At 36.9% G+C, this 14,765-nt stretch overlaps 2 protein-coding genes across 3 annotated transcripts; one reads left to right on the forward strand and one right to left on the reverse strand.

The window, feature by feature from the left end:
* Positions 1-1,283: 1,283 nt before the first annotated feature.
* On the reverse strand, positions 1,284-7,078 carry si:ch73-103b9.2 (uncharacterized protein LOC100150067 homolog). Its single transcript, XM_067389346.1, has 3 exons — positions 7,015-7,078; positions 6,610-6,826; positions 1,284-2,180 (listed from the first exon to the last, which is right to left on the reverse strand). Exons 2-3 carry the CDS (start codon positions 6,802-6,804, stop codon positions 1,284-1,286), a joined length of 1,092 nt encoding a protein of 363 aa, XP_067245447.1. The 5' UTR covers positions 6,805-6,826; positions 7,015-7,078.
* Positions 7,079-7,875: 797 nt separating this feature from the next.
* LOC137022624 (protein phosphatase 1 regulatory subunit 3E) lies at positions 7,876-14,509 on the forward strand. 2 transcript variants are annotated; one of them, XM_067389035.1, is made up of 2 exons: positions 7,876-9,163; positions 14,266-14,509. In XM_067389035.1, exon 1 carries the CDS (start codon positions 8,062-8,064, stop codon positions 8,980-8,982), a length of 921 nt encoding a protein of 306 aa, XP_067245136.1. In that variant the 5' UTR covers positions 7,876-8,061; the 3' UTR covers positions 8,983-9,163; positions 14,266-14,509. The 2 variants fall into 2 exon arrangements, with proteins under 2 accessions (XP_067245136.1, XP_067245137.1); XM_067389036.1 differs by having other exon boundaries at positions 7,876-8,875.
* Positions 14,510-14,765: the final 256 nt, after the last annotated feature.

Below are 14,765 nucleotides of genomic sequence, written 5' to 3' on the forward strand. Positions count from 1 at the left end.
ATTTGAATCTACATAGTTAAAATGAACTAAGAATGAACAGTACGTCTATAGAATTTATTAATCTTAGTTAAAGGGTTAGTTCACCCAAAAATGAAAATTATGTCATTAATGACTCACCCTCATGTCGTTCCAAACCCGTAAGAGCTCTGTTCATCTTCGCAACGCAGTTTAAGATATTTTAGATTTAGTCCGAGAGCTTTCTGTCCCTCCACTGAAAGTGTTTGTAGAATGTCCAGAAAGGTAATAAAAACATCATCAAAGTAGTCAAAAGTTTTTTAAGCATGGAAAATACATTTTGGTCCAAAAATAACAAAAACTACGACTTTATTCAGCATTGTATTCTCTTCCGGGTCTGTTGTCAATCCGCATTCACGACTCCGCAGTGACGCTGCTGACGTAAGACGCTACTGATGTGTTATCCGGTGTACCCGAGCTTCGTTTACAGTCTGAGGGAGACACACGCTGTATTCAAGCTATTCTACATTGTTTGTATTTTGGTATTGCTATATTTTTTAAAATGGTGTGTAAGTGTGCATGTCGCAGATGTCCTAATCGGCAAAAACAACCAGGTAAAAGTGCATAACCAACACCGACAGATGAAAGGATTCAATGGAAAGGATTCCGGAAGAGAATACAATGCTGAATAAAGTCGTAGTTTTTGTTATTTTTGGACCAAAATGTATTTTCGATGCTTCAAAAACTTCTAACTAACCAACTGATGTCACATGGACTACTTTGATGATGTTTTTATTACCTTTCTGGACATGGACAGTATACCGTACATACATTTTCAATGGAGGGACAGAAAGCTCTCGGACTAAATCTAAAATATCTTAAACTGTGTTCCGAAGATGAACAGAGGTCTTACGGGTATGGAACGACATGAGGGTGAGTCATTAATGACATCATTTTCATTTTTGGGTGAACTAACCCTTTAATATTAATTTCTACATTTACTAATACATTATTAAAATCAAAATTTGTCTATGCATGCTGTACATGCATAGAAAAATGACATGGTTCTGAGTAAAAGGATCCTGCAGTCTCAAAAAAAAAAAAAAAAAAAACCAAGCAGACTTCTCTTTAAATCTCTTTATGTTGCATAATCATGTAACACAAATTCAAGTACACTGGAGTGTTAGCCTTGTGTTCTGAGTCTTATGCTGCTTAAGAAAAGAAAAAAGAATCACAACACCTATTTATCTGTACTCCATAAAGATGGTACAACAACTTTTAGAGAGTTAAAAAAAAAAAAGTAATGAGTAATATAGTAATAGTAATATTCACGTAGGCATGTGAACTCTAGTTCCAATCAGCATTAGTTGAGGTCTTTTCACATCTCTTGTTTTGTGGGCAGAATACAATCTATAACTAGTGTTGTTCCTGGTGGAAGGCCTTGTCAGTTCTTCCTGCTTGAGGTTGCCCACTGTGGTATATGCCATAGTGCTGGAAGGTAACTCATACTTATTTTGAAAGGTGATGTTAAAAGTAGGTGGACGTTGAGTGCTGTCCTGGGATAGCCAATGTTTTGTACTAGGATGTCCCTTAAACCTGTAGCTGTTCTCTTCTGGGATAAAGTTTGTGAGGACCTCAACAACATTTCCTGTACCACCATTGACATTCTCTCTTTCAGCAGCAGTGACAGCATCAGTGGTACCAGGCATCATGGCCTTGGAGACTTCTGCTTGGTGCCAGTCTGTTGGTTGCACTCTTTTAAAAAGACTGTAGCTCCTCAGGTTTCTGGACTCTCTGACAGGTGGCAACACACTAACTCTTCTGATGCTATGAGCAACACTCTTTTCCTTCAGAATTTGACACGGTTCTGTATGGTAATGGCAGACTGATGGTAATTTGTTTTGTGTACATTGTTCATCTCCAGACAGCAATTTGTTAATTAATGGCCCTGGCGTATTTTGCAGAGATAGGCTGAAAGAGTATAATTCATCTGATGAGGTAGAGGAAAAGGTATTTTGAGTTTCTTTTGCTAGATCCAGAAGAGTTGGGGCAGTCTTTCTGAAAGTTTTCAGAACATTTCCAGCAGGGCAATAAATGGGTAGATCAGAAAGTTTAAGGTCTGCACAAAGGAGGCAGTGAGAGTCTATGATATCTTCTTTGTTTTTCCCTTTTCTTTGCTGTTGAAAGAATACAGCAAAAGGGGGAAATCTCCCCCAACCTTCAACCTGTTAAAAAAAATACAATTTGTGAGTTTGTAACTTTGAAATTATTAAGAAATGCAATATTTAATCTGTGGTTACACAACAGAAGTTGCATCTGAAATGCATACCATGAAAGTTTACACAGACATTTTGCACAAAATGCATTTTAAGTGATTGTTCAATGCTGCATAGAGAGAGCATAGTTGTATTTACACACAGACAGTATAACTTCAGAAAAAATGTTATGTGCTATTTACTTTTAAATTATGGTTACAATATTACACTTGATATTTTGGTAGTTTTTAAGGCTTGATTTCTTTAATGGAATCTACCTGAATAAATCATGTAAAATCTCCTAAATTATTTAGTCTATGACACAATTAATTTAATACTTTTAGTGAAATGTCAGGGCCACACACTAAGGATTTTTTTCTACTGGCCCGGTCGAGCCAGTGGTTCAAATTTTTACTTGCCCCGCCAAAAAAAAATTAATAAAGTAAAAGAAAAGAAAATGGGCCTATAAAATTAGCCTAGTTTTTGTTTTTGTTGTTTTTGATACATATTACCTTAATAAATAGTGTTATGACACCAAAAGATTAACTGACATAAATTTTAAATATTGTTAGACAAATAAACAGTAAGTAATAAAATAGTAACAAATAATCAAACTGAGTGATAGCAAAAATAAAAACAACAGAACAAACATATAAATGAAACATATGGTGCTTTTCAAGTTTTTCATGGAGGTTTAAACAGGAGATTTTCAGGTAGCCTACACAAATTGTAATCTAGCTAACTATATAACTATTAAACTGTATTAATGTTAATCAGTCAAGAGCAGTTACAGATGCATAAATAATGTTTTGAAATGTTGAAAATATAAAACGTTAAATACTGTTATTTTAAATTATTTTAAAAATGAAAAGACACTTTAAACGTGAAATTAAACCCGCCAGTAGGTGGCAGCGAATCACTGTTAATGAGCGAGTCATTGAGATTCAACCGATTCATTAACTCAGGGAGTGTTGCTCAGAGATGCAAAACAATGCTGTGCGGACTTGGAACTATTAATAGAGCGAAACAGGTGATTTTGTGTCTAAAATGTTAGTCACTTGATATTTAGTAGACTAAATCACGCAGTGAAAGCGAACACTGTAAATAAATGCACTCTAAATTTTACAGTCTATGGCGTGCACTCAGTGGGTGTTTTGTTTGGTTTTTGTGAAGTGAGGGACATACTCAATAATATCAGATCGTTAAATCAACAATTACGATATCATAGACTATATATAACGCACACCCTACAGCCCTGGCCCGATCGGGCAAGTGACCGTTCCGTCTATCCCGAGTGTCGTTCACACTGGCCCCAGGCCATCGGACAGTCCTTATTGTTGAGCCCTGAATGTGCTTTTTTATTTGAAGTTGACTCTCAAGTGTGTGATTTAGAGTAAATGCAAATGACCAATATATATTTGATATTATTAAAAGACTGTATGCTGCTAGCACAGCACAATTAAGAACAAACTTGTTACTGTACTGGCAATGGCAAAGTTATTTACTCATTAAACAATGCAACATGCTTCATAATGTTAGAACATGTCGATATCTAACCATAAGCTTTACTCTTCTGCACAATGGTAACAATCAAAATTTTAACATAACAGAAACTCTTTCAAATATCAAACATAACTGAACATTAAACGTTAACAGATATTTCCCTTCACTCAAAAAAAAAAAAAACAACAACACAATTTTAATATTTACTCTCGATTTCCAGCCATATGCAAAGTGTGCTGGGAACTAACAATGGTGTCTCTAAATGAAACCGCATAATTGAACTAATTCTCATAAAATAAATAGGTAGCCTTCTTTCTTTAAAGGGGTATTCACCCAAAAATGAAAATTCTGTCATTTATTACTTACCCTCATGTCGTTCCACACCCGTAAGACCTTTGTTAATCTTCGGAATACAAATTAAGATATTTTAGTTGAAATCCGATGGCTCCGTGAAGCCTCCATAGGGAGCAATGTCACTTCCTCTGTCAAGATCCATAAAGGTACTAAAAACATATTTAAATCAGTTCATGTGAGTATATCAACCACAGTTCATGTGAGTATATCAGTTCATGTGAGTATATCATGTCTCATTCCAACCAGATGATCCGACGGTTGCTGGTCGCATCACAGCCTGCCTGACAGCCATTTCTGCCTGGATGAAGGACCACCACCTCCAACTCAACCTTGCAAAAACGGAACTGCTTGTGATCGGTGCAAACCCAACACTTCATCACAACCTTTCAGTTCAACTTGGGTCTTCAACCATCACTCCTTCCAGGACAGCCAGAAACCTTGGAGTGGTGATGGATGATGGTCTAACCTTCACAGATCATGTTGCAGCAACGACCCGGTCCTGCAGATTTGCCTTGTACAACATCAGGAAGATTAGACCCTTTCTATCTGAACATTCCACACAAATTCTTGTCCAAGCTCTTGTTCTATCCAGACTGGACTACTGTAATGCTCTCTTGGCTGGCCTTCCAGCATGCACTATCAAGCCTCTACAACTGATCCAAAATGCTGCAGCAAGACTGGTCTTCAACGAACCGAAGAGAGCGCACGTCACTCCTCTCTTCATCAGTCTGCACTGGCTGCCAGTAGCTGCTCGCATCCAATTCAAGGCTCTGATGTTTGCTTACAGAAAGACCGCTGGCTCTGCACCGCTATACCTTAACTCACTACTTCAGACTTACGCGCCCTCCAGAAACCTGCGTTCTGCAAGTGAACGGCGCCTTGTGGTGCCATCACATAGGGGCACAAAATCACTCTCACGGACCTTCTCCGGGACTGTTCCTGGCTGGTGGAATGACCTACCACGCTCTATCCGAGCAGCCGAGTCTCTAGCCATTTTCAAAAAAATGCTAAAGACGTATCTTTTTCGTCAGCACTTGACCCAGTAGTAGTAGCACTTACCTTGACTAATATTCTTCTCCTATCTGTGTATTTATTTATTAAAAAAAAAAAAATTTCGCTATGAGCACTTTACTGACATAACTGTGACTTCACTCAGCACTTACATACTGTTGTTCTCATGTTGATTTAATTGATTCTACTACTCTCATTTGTAAGTCGCTTTGGATAAAAGCGTCTGCTAAATGACTAAATGTAAATGTAAATAGTGGCTCAGTATTAATATTATAAAGCGACGAGAATACTTTTGGTGCGGCAAAAAAACAAAATAACGACTTATTTAGTGATGGCCGATTTTAAAACAATGCTTCAGAAAGCATCTGAGCATTGTGAATCTGTGTGTCGAATCTGCAGTTCGGAGCGCCAAAGTCACGTGATTTCAGCAGTTGACCCGCGATCCGATTCATGATTCGTACTCACATGAACCGATTTAAATATGTTTTTAGTACCTTTATGGATCTTGACAGAGGAAGTGACATTGCTCCCTATGGAAGCCTCACGGAGCCATCGGATTTCAACTAGAATATCTTAATTTGTGTTCCAAAGATTAACAAAGGTCTTACGGGTGTGAAACAACATGAGGGTAAGTAATAAATGACAGAATTTTCATTTTTGGGTGAACTAACCGTTTAATTTTAATCGGTTCCTCAATTCAAGCCTCAAAACTGCTTACGTTTCCTTAAAAAAAAAAAGATACGTAAGTATCTCTTGATTTTATTATTGAAATGTTTTCAATATTTTCTATACAATGAACCACAATTTTATTAGATATACACACTATTTTTAATTATCACCTAATTTTTTTAATAAAAATTACAAGACAGATGATTAATTTTTTTACAGTGAATGAATGAAAATATTTGTAAAAATAAAAAATATGAAATTATAAAATATACTCTATCAAGAGAAAACAACAAAGTTAGATGCCGCACTGATACTGTATTTCATTAATGAATCCAAAGCCATTTTATTTTAAGCCATGTGTTTCTAAGGGTGCATATTAGTGCCTTTATAAATGTAATCTTTTATGCAACATTGTAGCAAACCAGCTTAAATTGTTGTGTAAAGATGCCTTATATTACTTAGATTACTGGCAACCTAATGTTTCCCAAAGCTTGCAGATGTGTTATCATCTGTGCTGCACCACCCTTACCCAAACTTTGGGAAAATGTCAAATTGTCAATAATAAAATAAACATTTATCTAGCAAACATGACTAAAATACAGGTGTGCTAATATTTACAACAACAACAACACACTTGGGGTGAGATAAATAATAAATTGAATGTATAAAAACAAAAGTTATATTATACAATTAATTCCTAAGCGTGTGTATGGTTTACAATTAACGACAAAATTGATAGCAGATACAAAAAGGGACATCGAGTGTTGTATCTATAAATGATACACTACAATGCCAAAAGACAGTTATCAAGGGAAAACACTCTGAGAATAAGTGTGTAATTCTGACTCTGTTAATTACTCACAGCGTCTTCCCAGCCAGTGCGGCTCTCAAATAAATGCATGTTGTGCTCCCTGCAATACTCCTCTTCACTGAGATCCAACAATTCATTGACATACTGTCTGCACGAAGACTCTGTGCTCCTTTTTGTGCTGTCAATTGTCGGATGTCGTTTCTCAGCATCAGTTTCGTCTGATGCACAGGCTTCAGTGAAATTCATTCCGGACAGCTTCAATCACAGCCTAAGACACAGCAACAATAATTTCTGTTAAGATAATTTGAGCCTTGAGTTACCTCTCCTAATGAATTAACGTTACCATGCAAATGAAATATAGAAAGACTGAAACACAACAAATACATGCATGCGTACAAGCGTCATACTAATAAAAAATGCAGTCTTAAGTTGTCTAAATATAAGTTGCCAACTTACGTTGTTTTGACAACACTAACATTTTACTAGTAATACTGTAAGTGGCCAATAAACAAGACTACAATGGTATTTAATTTGTGTGAAGTAAACTGTGTGAACGGATGTTTGGAGTTCTGTTGCCATGACAACTGTTGGAGAGGATGACGTAGTGGAAAAAAGACGAGGCGCATGTCGGCGTTGTTACACTTGTAAGATGTAGGTGTCTGTATGAACCTTACTTTGTTTAAAAAAAAAAAAAAAAGCCAAATGAATAATTGCTTGTTTTGTAGTTTTGGTCATTAATTTTGTAATATGAGCTTTCCATTTGAGGCATTTCTAATGTGCATAATATAACACAGAATGTTTATTTTATTGTTTGTTTGTTTTGTTCGCTTCATTTCCTTCAAATCATTATGTCTATTCCATAACCATTCATTCGTTATCGTTATCATTTAAAAATCTAACCGGTATAGGGCCTTTCACATGAATCCCTCTGCGCCTATAGCTAACTGTTGCATAGGCTTTACAGAATTGAATACCGGAGGCCAGACAAGCACATAATGAATAGGTTTCCTATGCGTTTTTAAAACCAAAGTCTATATTTGATTTCGAAGTGCTATTGCGGTGTTTCATCTTCTGCGAGACGTGATCGAGCGCACGGACTGAGTGTGGCTAAGGGGGTGTGTCTGTGACGGATGGGCTCATGAATATTAATTAGAAACGTACCCTTCACGCTGTAGGTCCAATTGGCTGAAATGTAGACGTTGGTAATGAGTGACAGTCAGCTGGAGAATTAAATAAGATTAGTTTGGCTTATGAATATTAATTACGTTTCTTGACGGCTCGATTGTTGAAGGTTAACAAAAACCGGAGGTTTGACCTAATTAATATTCATAACCTAATGCTTTGCCATAGTAGGATTCAACTGGCAGCAGCATCTCGGGAAAGATTGGTTCAGATATCCGCAGTACCACGAACGATCGCAGCTTCCAGTAGCCTATAATGCGGACGGACACATAACATCAGACCTCGACTGAAATATTTTCAAAGGATTTTGCAGACTCTTCTATGGAAGCTGAGGCTGTGGTAATGCTGCCTCCCAAGAACTGCATCCCTAGAAATTACAGTTGTATTGCTGGGCTGTTCGGAAGCTTGTCAGCATCAGAGCAAAAGCTGGAGGACGGAGAAGAAGACATGGAGGAAGAGCAGAACATGAATGGAGACTGTGATCTATTAGAAATCAGCGTAGTGAATGAAAAGCCGAGAGGAAGAGAGTCCTTCCTGAAGCCCCCGCAAAGCCCGACCCTGCGCCGAAGGTGCAAGTCTCTCCCCACACCGGCTGAAAGAGCCAAATTGGAGATCGCACGAGTCCGGAGCCCAAGCAGTCAAAAAAAGGTACGATTCGCTGACTCTCTGGGACTAGACCTGATTTCTATCAAACACTTTGATGACACGGATATGCCTGAGGTACCAGCGCGCATTATTGACAAATTCAAAAACGCCAGAGCTCTCCACTTTAATAACTTCGATAAGTCCAACACATCAAACCAGTCCGTGTTTATGGAGCTGCTCTTCACAAATCCAGGATCCCGTCCAGACTTCCTGGACAGAGTTATTGCATTGAAGGTTTTACTGGAGTCTGTTCAGGTTGATGAGTTCAGCCTCTCGGGGATCGTGCGCGTTCTTAACTTGGCTTTCGAGAAGAATGTCTATTTGAGGTACACCTTAAATAACTGGACGACATTTGTGGATATTCTGGCGTCTTACGTCCCCCATTCTAATGACGGGCAGACGGATAAGTTCAGCTTCAAAATCATCACCCCGACCTTTCTGGAGTTTGGGGGAACCATGCAGTTTGCCATCAGGTACTGCGTCGGAGGAGGTGAATTTTGGGACAACAACAATGGGAGTAATTACAGAATAAGACGCCACAGATTTAAAATTTCTCCTCCGAGGGAATGGGAAAATGGTTGGATCCATTTTATTTAGTGCGCGATTCAGCCGTTCCGCTATGACGAAGCTTGGCTCAGGAATATTAATTATGTGACTTGCCTCCCATTGGCGAATTGGCTAAGTAATAATCATGAGCCAAACCTTCGACATAGTGGAATTAGTAATCTCTCCAGCAGTGTACATTGAGGGAACTAACTACTGACCTTCCATGAAAAACGTATGTAGCATATTACCACATATTCGTAAACTGAAGACCATTGTTCGTTGTTTGTATTTGCTTTTTGTCGTTGTTTAATCGATGTCAAATTAAATTGATGTCAGGTAGCTAACTACTAATTGACGAATGTAACATTAGGTATATTTCCATCGGTGTAAAACTGATTGTTTAGCTACATAGATGGTCATGGAGACAAGACCCCGTCCTGCGTAGAGCAGGACCATTTAAATGAACCCAGTTTACATTTAGCTTCAATGCATGTGCTTTAATAGGATATTGTGTAATTATTACATAATCCCCAGTGCACCTGTTATTCTTCAGTTCAAGTGAAATCATGGTGCTTCAGCATCGCTGTGCTTGTTTCACATCAAATCAAATCTAACGTGAGGAAAATTCGGACATAATAAATCAAACCTTTTTGAAGATATTTGCTGTAGCAACCCATGTGCAGCAGTTGGGCCTAACTGGTAACTGCTAAAAACAATTTCTCATCCTCAGGAAACAAACAGGCTATTGATTTTGTATTAAAGTCAGCATGAAATCAAAATGTACCCTATTTAGTTCCCCAAAAATGGAAATTATCTCACCATTTAGCTACTCACCCTCATGCCACCCCATATGTATTTCTTTCTTTAAATGAACACAGAAGTATTTTTATAAAAATATTCCATCTCTGAGTGTCTTGGGTGTCCAAATGTTAACACTTTGAAAGCACACAGATATCGGGATGATAGCCTAAATATGACACCAGTGGAGGAATCAATGTCTTCTGAAGCAAAACGATAGGTTATATTATATAAAATACTTATATTTTTAACTTTTTAAAACTATAAACCATCACTGTATTTTTGGGGGTGGACTGTCCCTTTAATGCACATTACTGGTCTTATTGTGAACGATTCATACTTGCATTATTATTATTATTATCTATTTATTTTACATTGTAATATTTAAATCATAGCTCGCTCTTCCTGTGATATGATTTATTTTTTTAATCAGATGAAGATAATGAAGAAACATTTTTTTGGAACAAAACCAAATGAGTATAGGTATTTTCAGGGATAGATAACATTTATAAAGCCCAGACCTTAATAAAATGAGCTCTTACACTGAAGTTAAAGCTTTCATGCTGAAACAGTAGAAAGTGTTTAATATACCTCACATTGTGTAAGCTAGTCTTGTCTGAGCTAAGCATTGTTTTTTTTTTTTTTTTGAAGTATTTCAAGCCATATTTGAAAATTGGAAATTTGTTCATCCAATAGATTTCAATGGTGAAAGCAAACTGAAACAGTTATATCAAAGACTGTTCCTTTTAGCTATAGGTACGGGCTTGTGAATTACTGCTACTGAAGCTGAGAAAGAAGATTGCAAGTAGATTAAATAACTTCCTGATCCTGCTGTACTCTGCTACAGTTGATGGTCGAACATAGAAAGCTATGACACTCGAAGCACCATATTTCATTAGTGCCCTATAAAGTGGGCTATGGCACCGCAATGCGACCGCAAAGGACACATTCATGATCAAAGGGGCAGGGGCTCAAGCCCAAACGTCCCCTGCCCTGTGCACGCCACTGGCTCTATATAAACTTTTTGACATCAGTCAAAAATTGTTAAGCACTTTTCTTTAAGGCTTTTTGGGTTTTCAGCAGCACTTTGAGAAGTTTATTACTGAATGACAATTGATTGTAAAGCTGAACCTTTTACATATGAATAGAGCATCTGCCCCAAAAGTTATACAGTGCATTCAAAAAGGATTCAAAACCCTTAATTTTTGTGGAATTGTGCTAAATTAAATAATTTCAAAGATGATCCAGAGAAATAAGAAGCACCTGAAATAAGAAATGTGTTCTTTTGGTTTTGAGTATAGAGTGCAGATTAATGTGAAAAAAAATATTTTAAAGCATTTTAGCATAAGTTAAAGGATTAGTTCACTTAAGAATGAAAATGACCCCAAGCTTTACTCACCCTCAAGCCATCCTAAGTGTACATGACTTTCTTTTTTCTGATGAACACAATCAGAGTTATATTAATAAATATCCTGATGCATCCAAGCTTTTTAATGGGAGTGAACGGGGGCAATGGGTATGAAGCTCAAGAAAGTGCATGCATCCATCATAAATGTACTTCACACGGCTCCAGGGGGTTAATAAAGGCTTTCTGAAGCAAAGTGATGTGTTTGTGTAAAAAAAAAAAAAAAAAAAAAAATCCACATTTATAAGTTATAAAGTAAAATTTCTAGCTTCCGCCGGACACACTTAACAACTAGCTAAAACATTCTAAGACTGCACACAAAGACTGTTTCCTTCGACTGAAGCAGATTGAAATACACACAGAATTTAAAAACCGACTGTAAACACCAACTGAACGCAACTGTCTTTGCCTCGGCGCATTTGTGCATGATCAGTCATATCAAATTACATTCATAATCGGCCTTACAGTCGTTAAGTGTGTCCCCGGCTTTAGGAAGAAAGTGTAATTCCTCTCGCAGTTCAAAATGCTTACGCTAAGTCCTACTCAGTTACGTTTTTTTTCATAAGTTGAATACAGAAGGCGGTCTGGCAGAAGCTATATTTTACTTACTATTTTACTAGCAGATGCTAGATATTTTACAACCCATTGCTTCACTTCAGACGGACTTTGTTAACCCCCCCGGAGCCGTGTGGAGTACGTTTATAATGGATGAATGCACTTTCTTGAGCTTCATACTTGTTGGTCCCATTCACTGCCATTATAAAGCTTGGATGCATCAGGATATTTATTAAATGTAACTCCGATTGTGTTCATCAGAAAGAACAAAGCCATATACACCTATAATGTGTATTTACTGTAATTATTTATTGTTTAAAGGTAACTTGATCCTTGTGGAAGAAAAAAAAAAAAAACTGAAATGCACTTGTTTCACAAATTACATTCTGTTTGTTTTAACCTATGCAATACCTGTCCTTAATGTTTGCATTTTGCTATTGTATCAGTGTGTCATGTTGTTAAACATTGTTTTACATTTGAATAGTGATATTGTATGTCTCCGCTTGCATGTACAGAAATTGCAAGGTATCAAACTTCACTTTACCTCATTGTTCTTTGAGCTGTACCCACTGTGTTGAGTGTTGATGTGGGAAACTCACACACCTCAGTTCTCTGTGTTTGCTAATAAAATGCTGTTGTGGTAAAGTGTGGTCATTTAAAGTCACATAAACCCCTTTAGAACTTACAAAACGTTCATAGCATCATTCACTTGGACTGTCAGGGCTCTGTCTTCTAATTTTACTAAAGATAAAATAATAAAAAAAATTACAATTTTAAGAGTATTGGCAACAGAATAAAATCTTTAGCTTTCCATGCTGGACTGGGTGGCTATGTGAACATTTCACAAGTATGAGGTAGAACATTAAAAACAGTTTTACACTACACTTTTTCAGTATTTTTTCCTTAAAATATCTTAATAGAAAAATTCATTTCTTAGTTTCTGCATGTTCTAATGGGTGATATTGTTTGTGTTGCCTGACTTTGACGGCATAGGCTATCTTTGGCACACTTTGCAGTGCAGGCTGCAATATTAATGTTACATGTTTCGTCTCTTAGAAATGCACATTTAACAATAGCTTGAGCTGACAGTAGCAGTAGCTTGAGTTGGGATGCAGGGGTAAATTTAACAAAACTTGTAATAACCTCATTTTTGACATCAGGTATTAAAAATCCAATTATGTATGTATCCACCCCTCATGTGTGCATGTTATGTCAATAAAAAAAAAAATAAAATAAAATACCTAATTGACATGACTTATGTAAAACTTTAATAGAGGCTATTAGACCAGCCAGATAGATAAAACAAAACATAATATTAATAAATATAATATAAAATTATTAATAAAAACAAGCCATTATTAAAAAGGTTTTATAGAACCATTACGTTCTACACAGCACTTTCAAAGCATGGTTTTTATAGAACCTTATAAAAAGATTTCTAATATTATAAGCCAAAGAACTTTAATCTGTAACCCTAGTTACCCTGGTACTTGATTTTTCTTAAGATTGTAGTCTTCTTACCCAATCACAGAGAAGAGGGGCACCACATTACCAATGATAATGTCTTTAGGAGCATGAAGTTAGATGAAACGGGTAATTTAATATTGTATATCCATTTGCTAATATCTAAAAAAAAAAAAAAAAAAAAAAAAAAACCAATTTGTTCAGCATTGGGATATGCACCCAGTAAAATCAACTTAAAGGATTAGTTCACTTTCAAATAAAATTTTCCTGATAATTTACTCACCCCCATGTCATCCAAGATGTTCATGTCTTTCTTTCTTCAGTCGAAAAGAAATTAAGGTTTTTGATGAAAACATTCCAGGATTATTGTCCTTATAGTGGACTTCAATGGCCTCCAAATGGTTAAAGGTCAAAATTACAGTTTCAGTGCAGCTTCAAAGTACTTTAAACGATACCAGACAGGAATAAGGGTCTTACCTAGTCAATGATCTCCTTGCATGTGCTTCGGCTCTCCGTATTCTTCGAAAAGCTTACACTGTATGTCCTACGCCTTCCTTATTCAACTTACGTCAGTTCCGTTTTTTTCCGTAAGTAGAATAGGGAAGGCGTAGGACATACAGCATAAGCTTTTTGAAGAATACGGAAAGCTGAAGCACGTGCAAGGCGATCATTTTTGTTTATAAAGCATATACAGTTGTATTTTTTTTTCGAAAATGACCGATCGTTTCACTAGATAAGACCCTTATTCCTTGTCTGGTATCATTTAAAGCCCTTTGAAGCTGCACTGAAACTGTAATTTTGACCTTCAACCGTTTGGAGCCCAGTGTAGTCCACTATAAGGAGAATAATCCTGGAATGTTTTCATCAAAAACCTTAATTTCTTTTCGACTGAAGAAAGAAAGACATGAACATCTTGGATGACATGGGGGTGAGTAAATTATCAGGAAAATTTTATTTGAAAGTGAACTAATCCTTTAACCTTAGCCGTTACAGCTACAAGTCATTCCAATTTTGTCAGTCACAATGATAAGGATTGTTAAAGGTACTTCATTGTATACAGTGTGAATTTGATGTGTCTACCTGTATTAATACATTAAAATATTTCTTTGCAGTGGTAGGACCTGGCGATATTACAACTCTCTATTTAGTTATATAGAGGTGACGAGGAACCAGATGGTCACTCTGGTTGAGCTCCAGAGATCACGTTTCAAGATGTGAGAAACTTGCAGCAAGACAACATCCCTGTAACCAGCCATCCCAGATTTGAACGCAAACATCTCTGGAGATACTTGAAAAAGAATGTCCTAGCCCAACTTGACAGAGGATCTGCAGAGAAGCAGGGTATAAAATCTCCAAATCCAGGTGCGCAAAACTTGTTGCACCATATACAAAAAGATATGGGGCTGTAATTGCTACCAAAGGCGTTTCAACTAAGTACTGAAGTAAGGGCTGCAGTCATGACATGTATTAGTACACAAAAGTTAATAAATAACATCGGGAAGCATGTGTCCTGTAAAACAAATGGTACAGATGTGTATAGAGTAAAAGTGACTGAAGAGTCAGTAAGAAAAAAATCCACACATATTCAGTCAGCCCTACTCAATTTCTGACA

Source organism: Chanodichthys erythropterus, chromosome 7 (assembly GCF_024489055.1).
Source record: "Chanodichthys erythropterus isolate Z2021 chromosome 7, ASM2448905v1, whole genome shotgun sequence".
NCBI classification, from domain to species: domain Eukaryota; kingdom Metazoa; phylum Chordata; class Actinopteri; order Cypriniformes; family Xenocyprididae; genus Chanodichthys; species Chanodichthys erythropterus.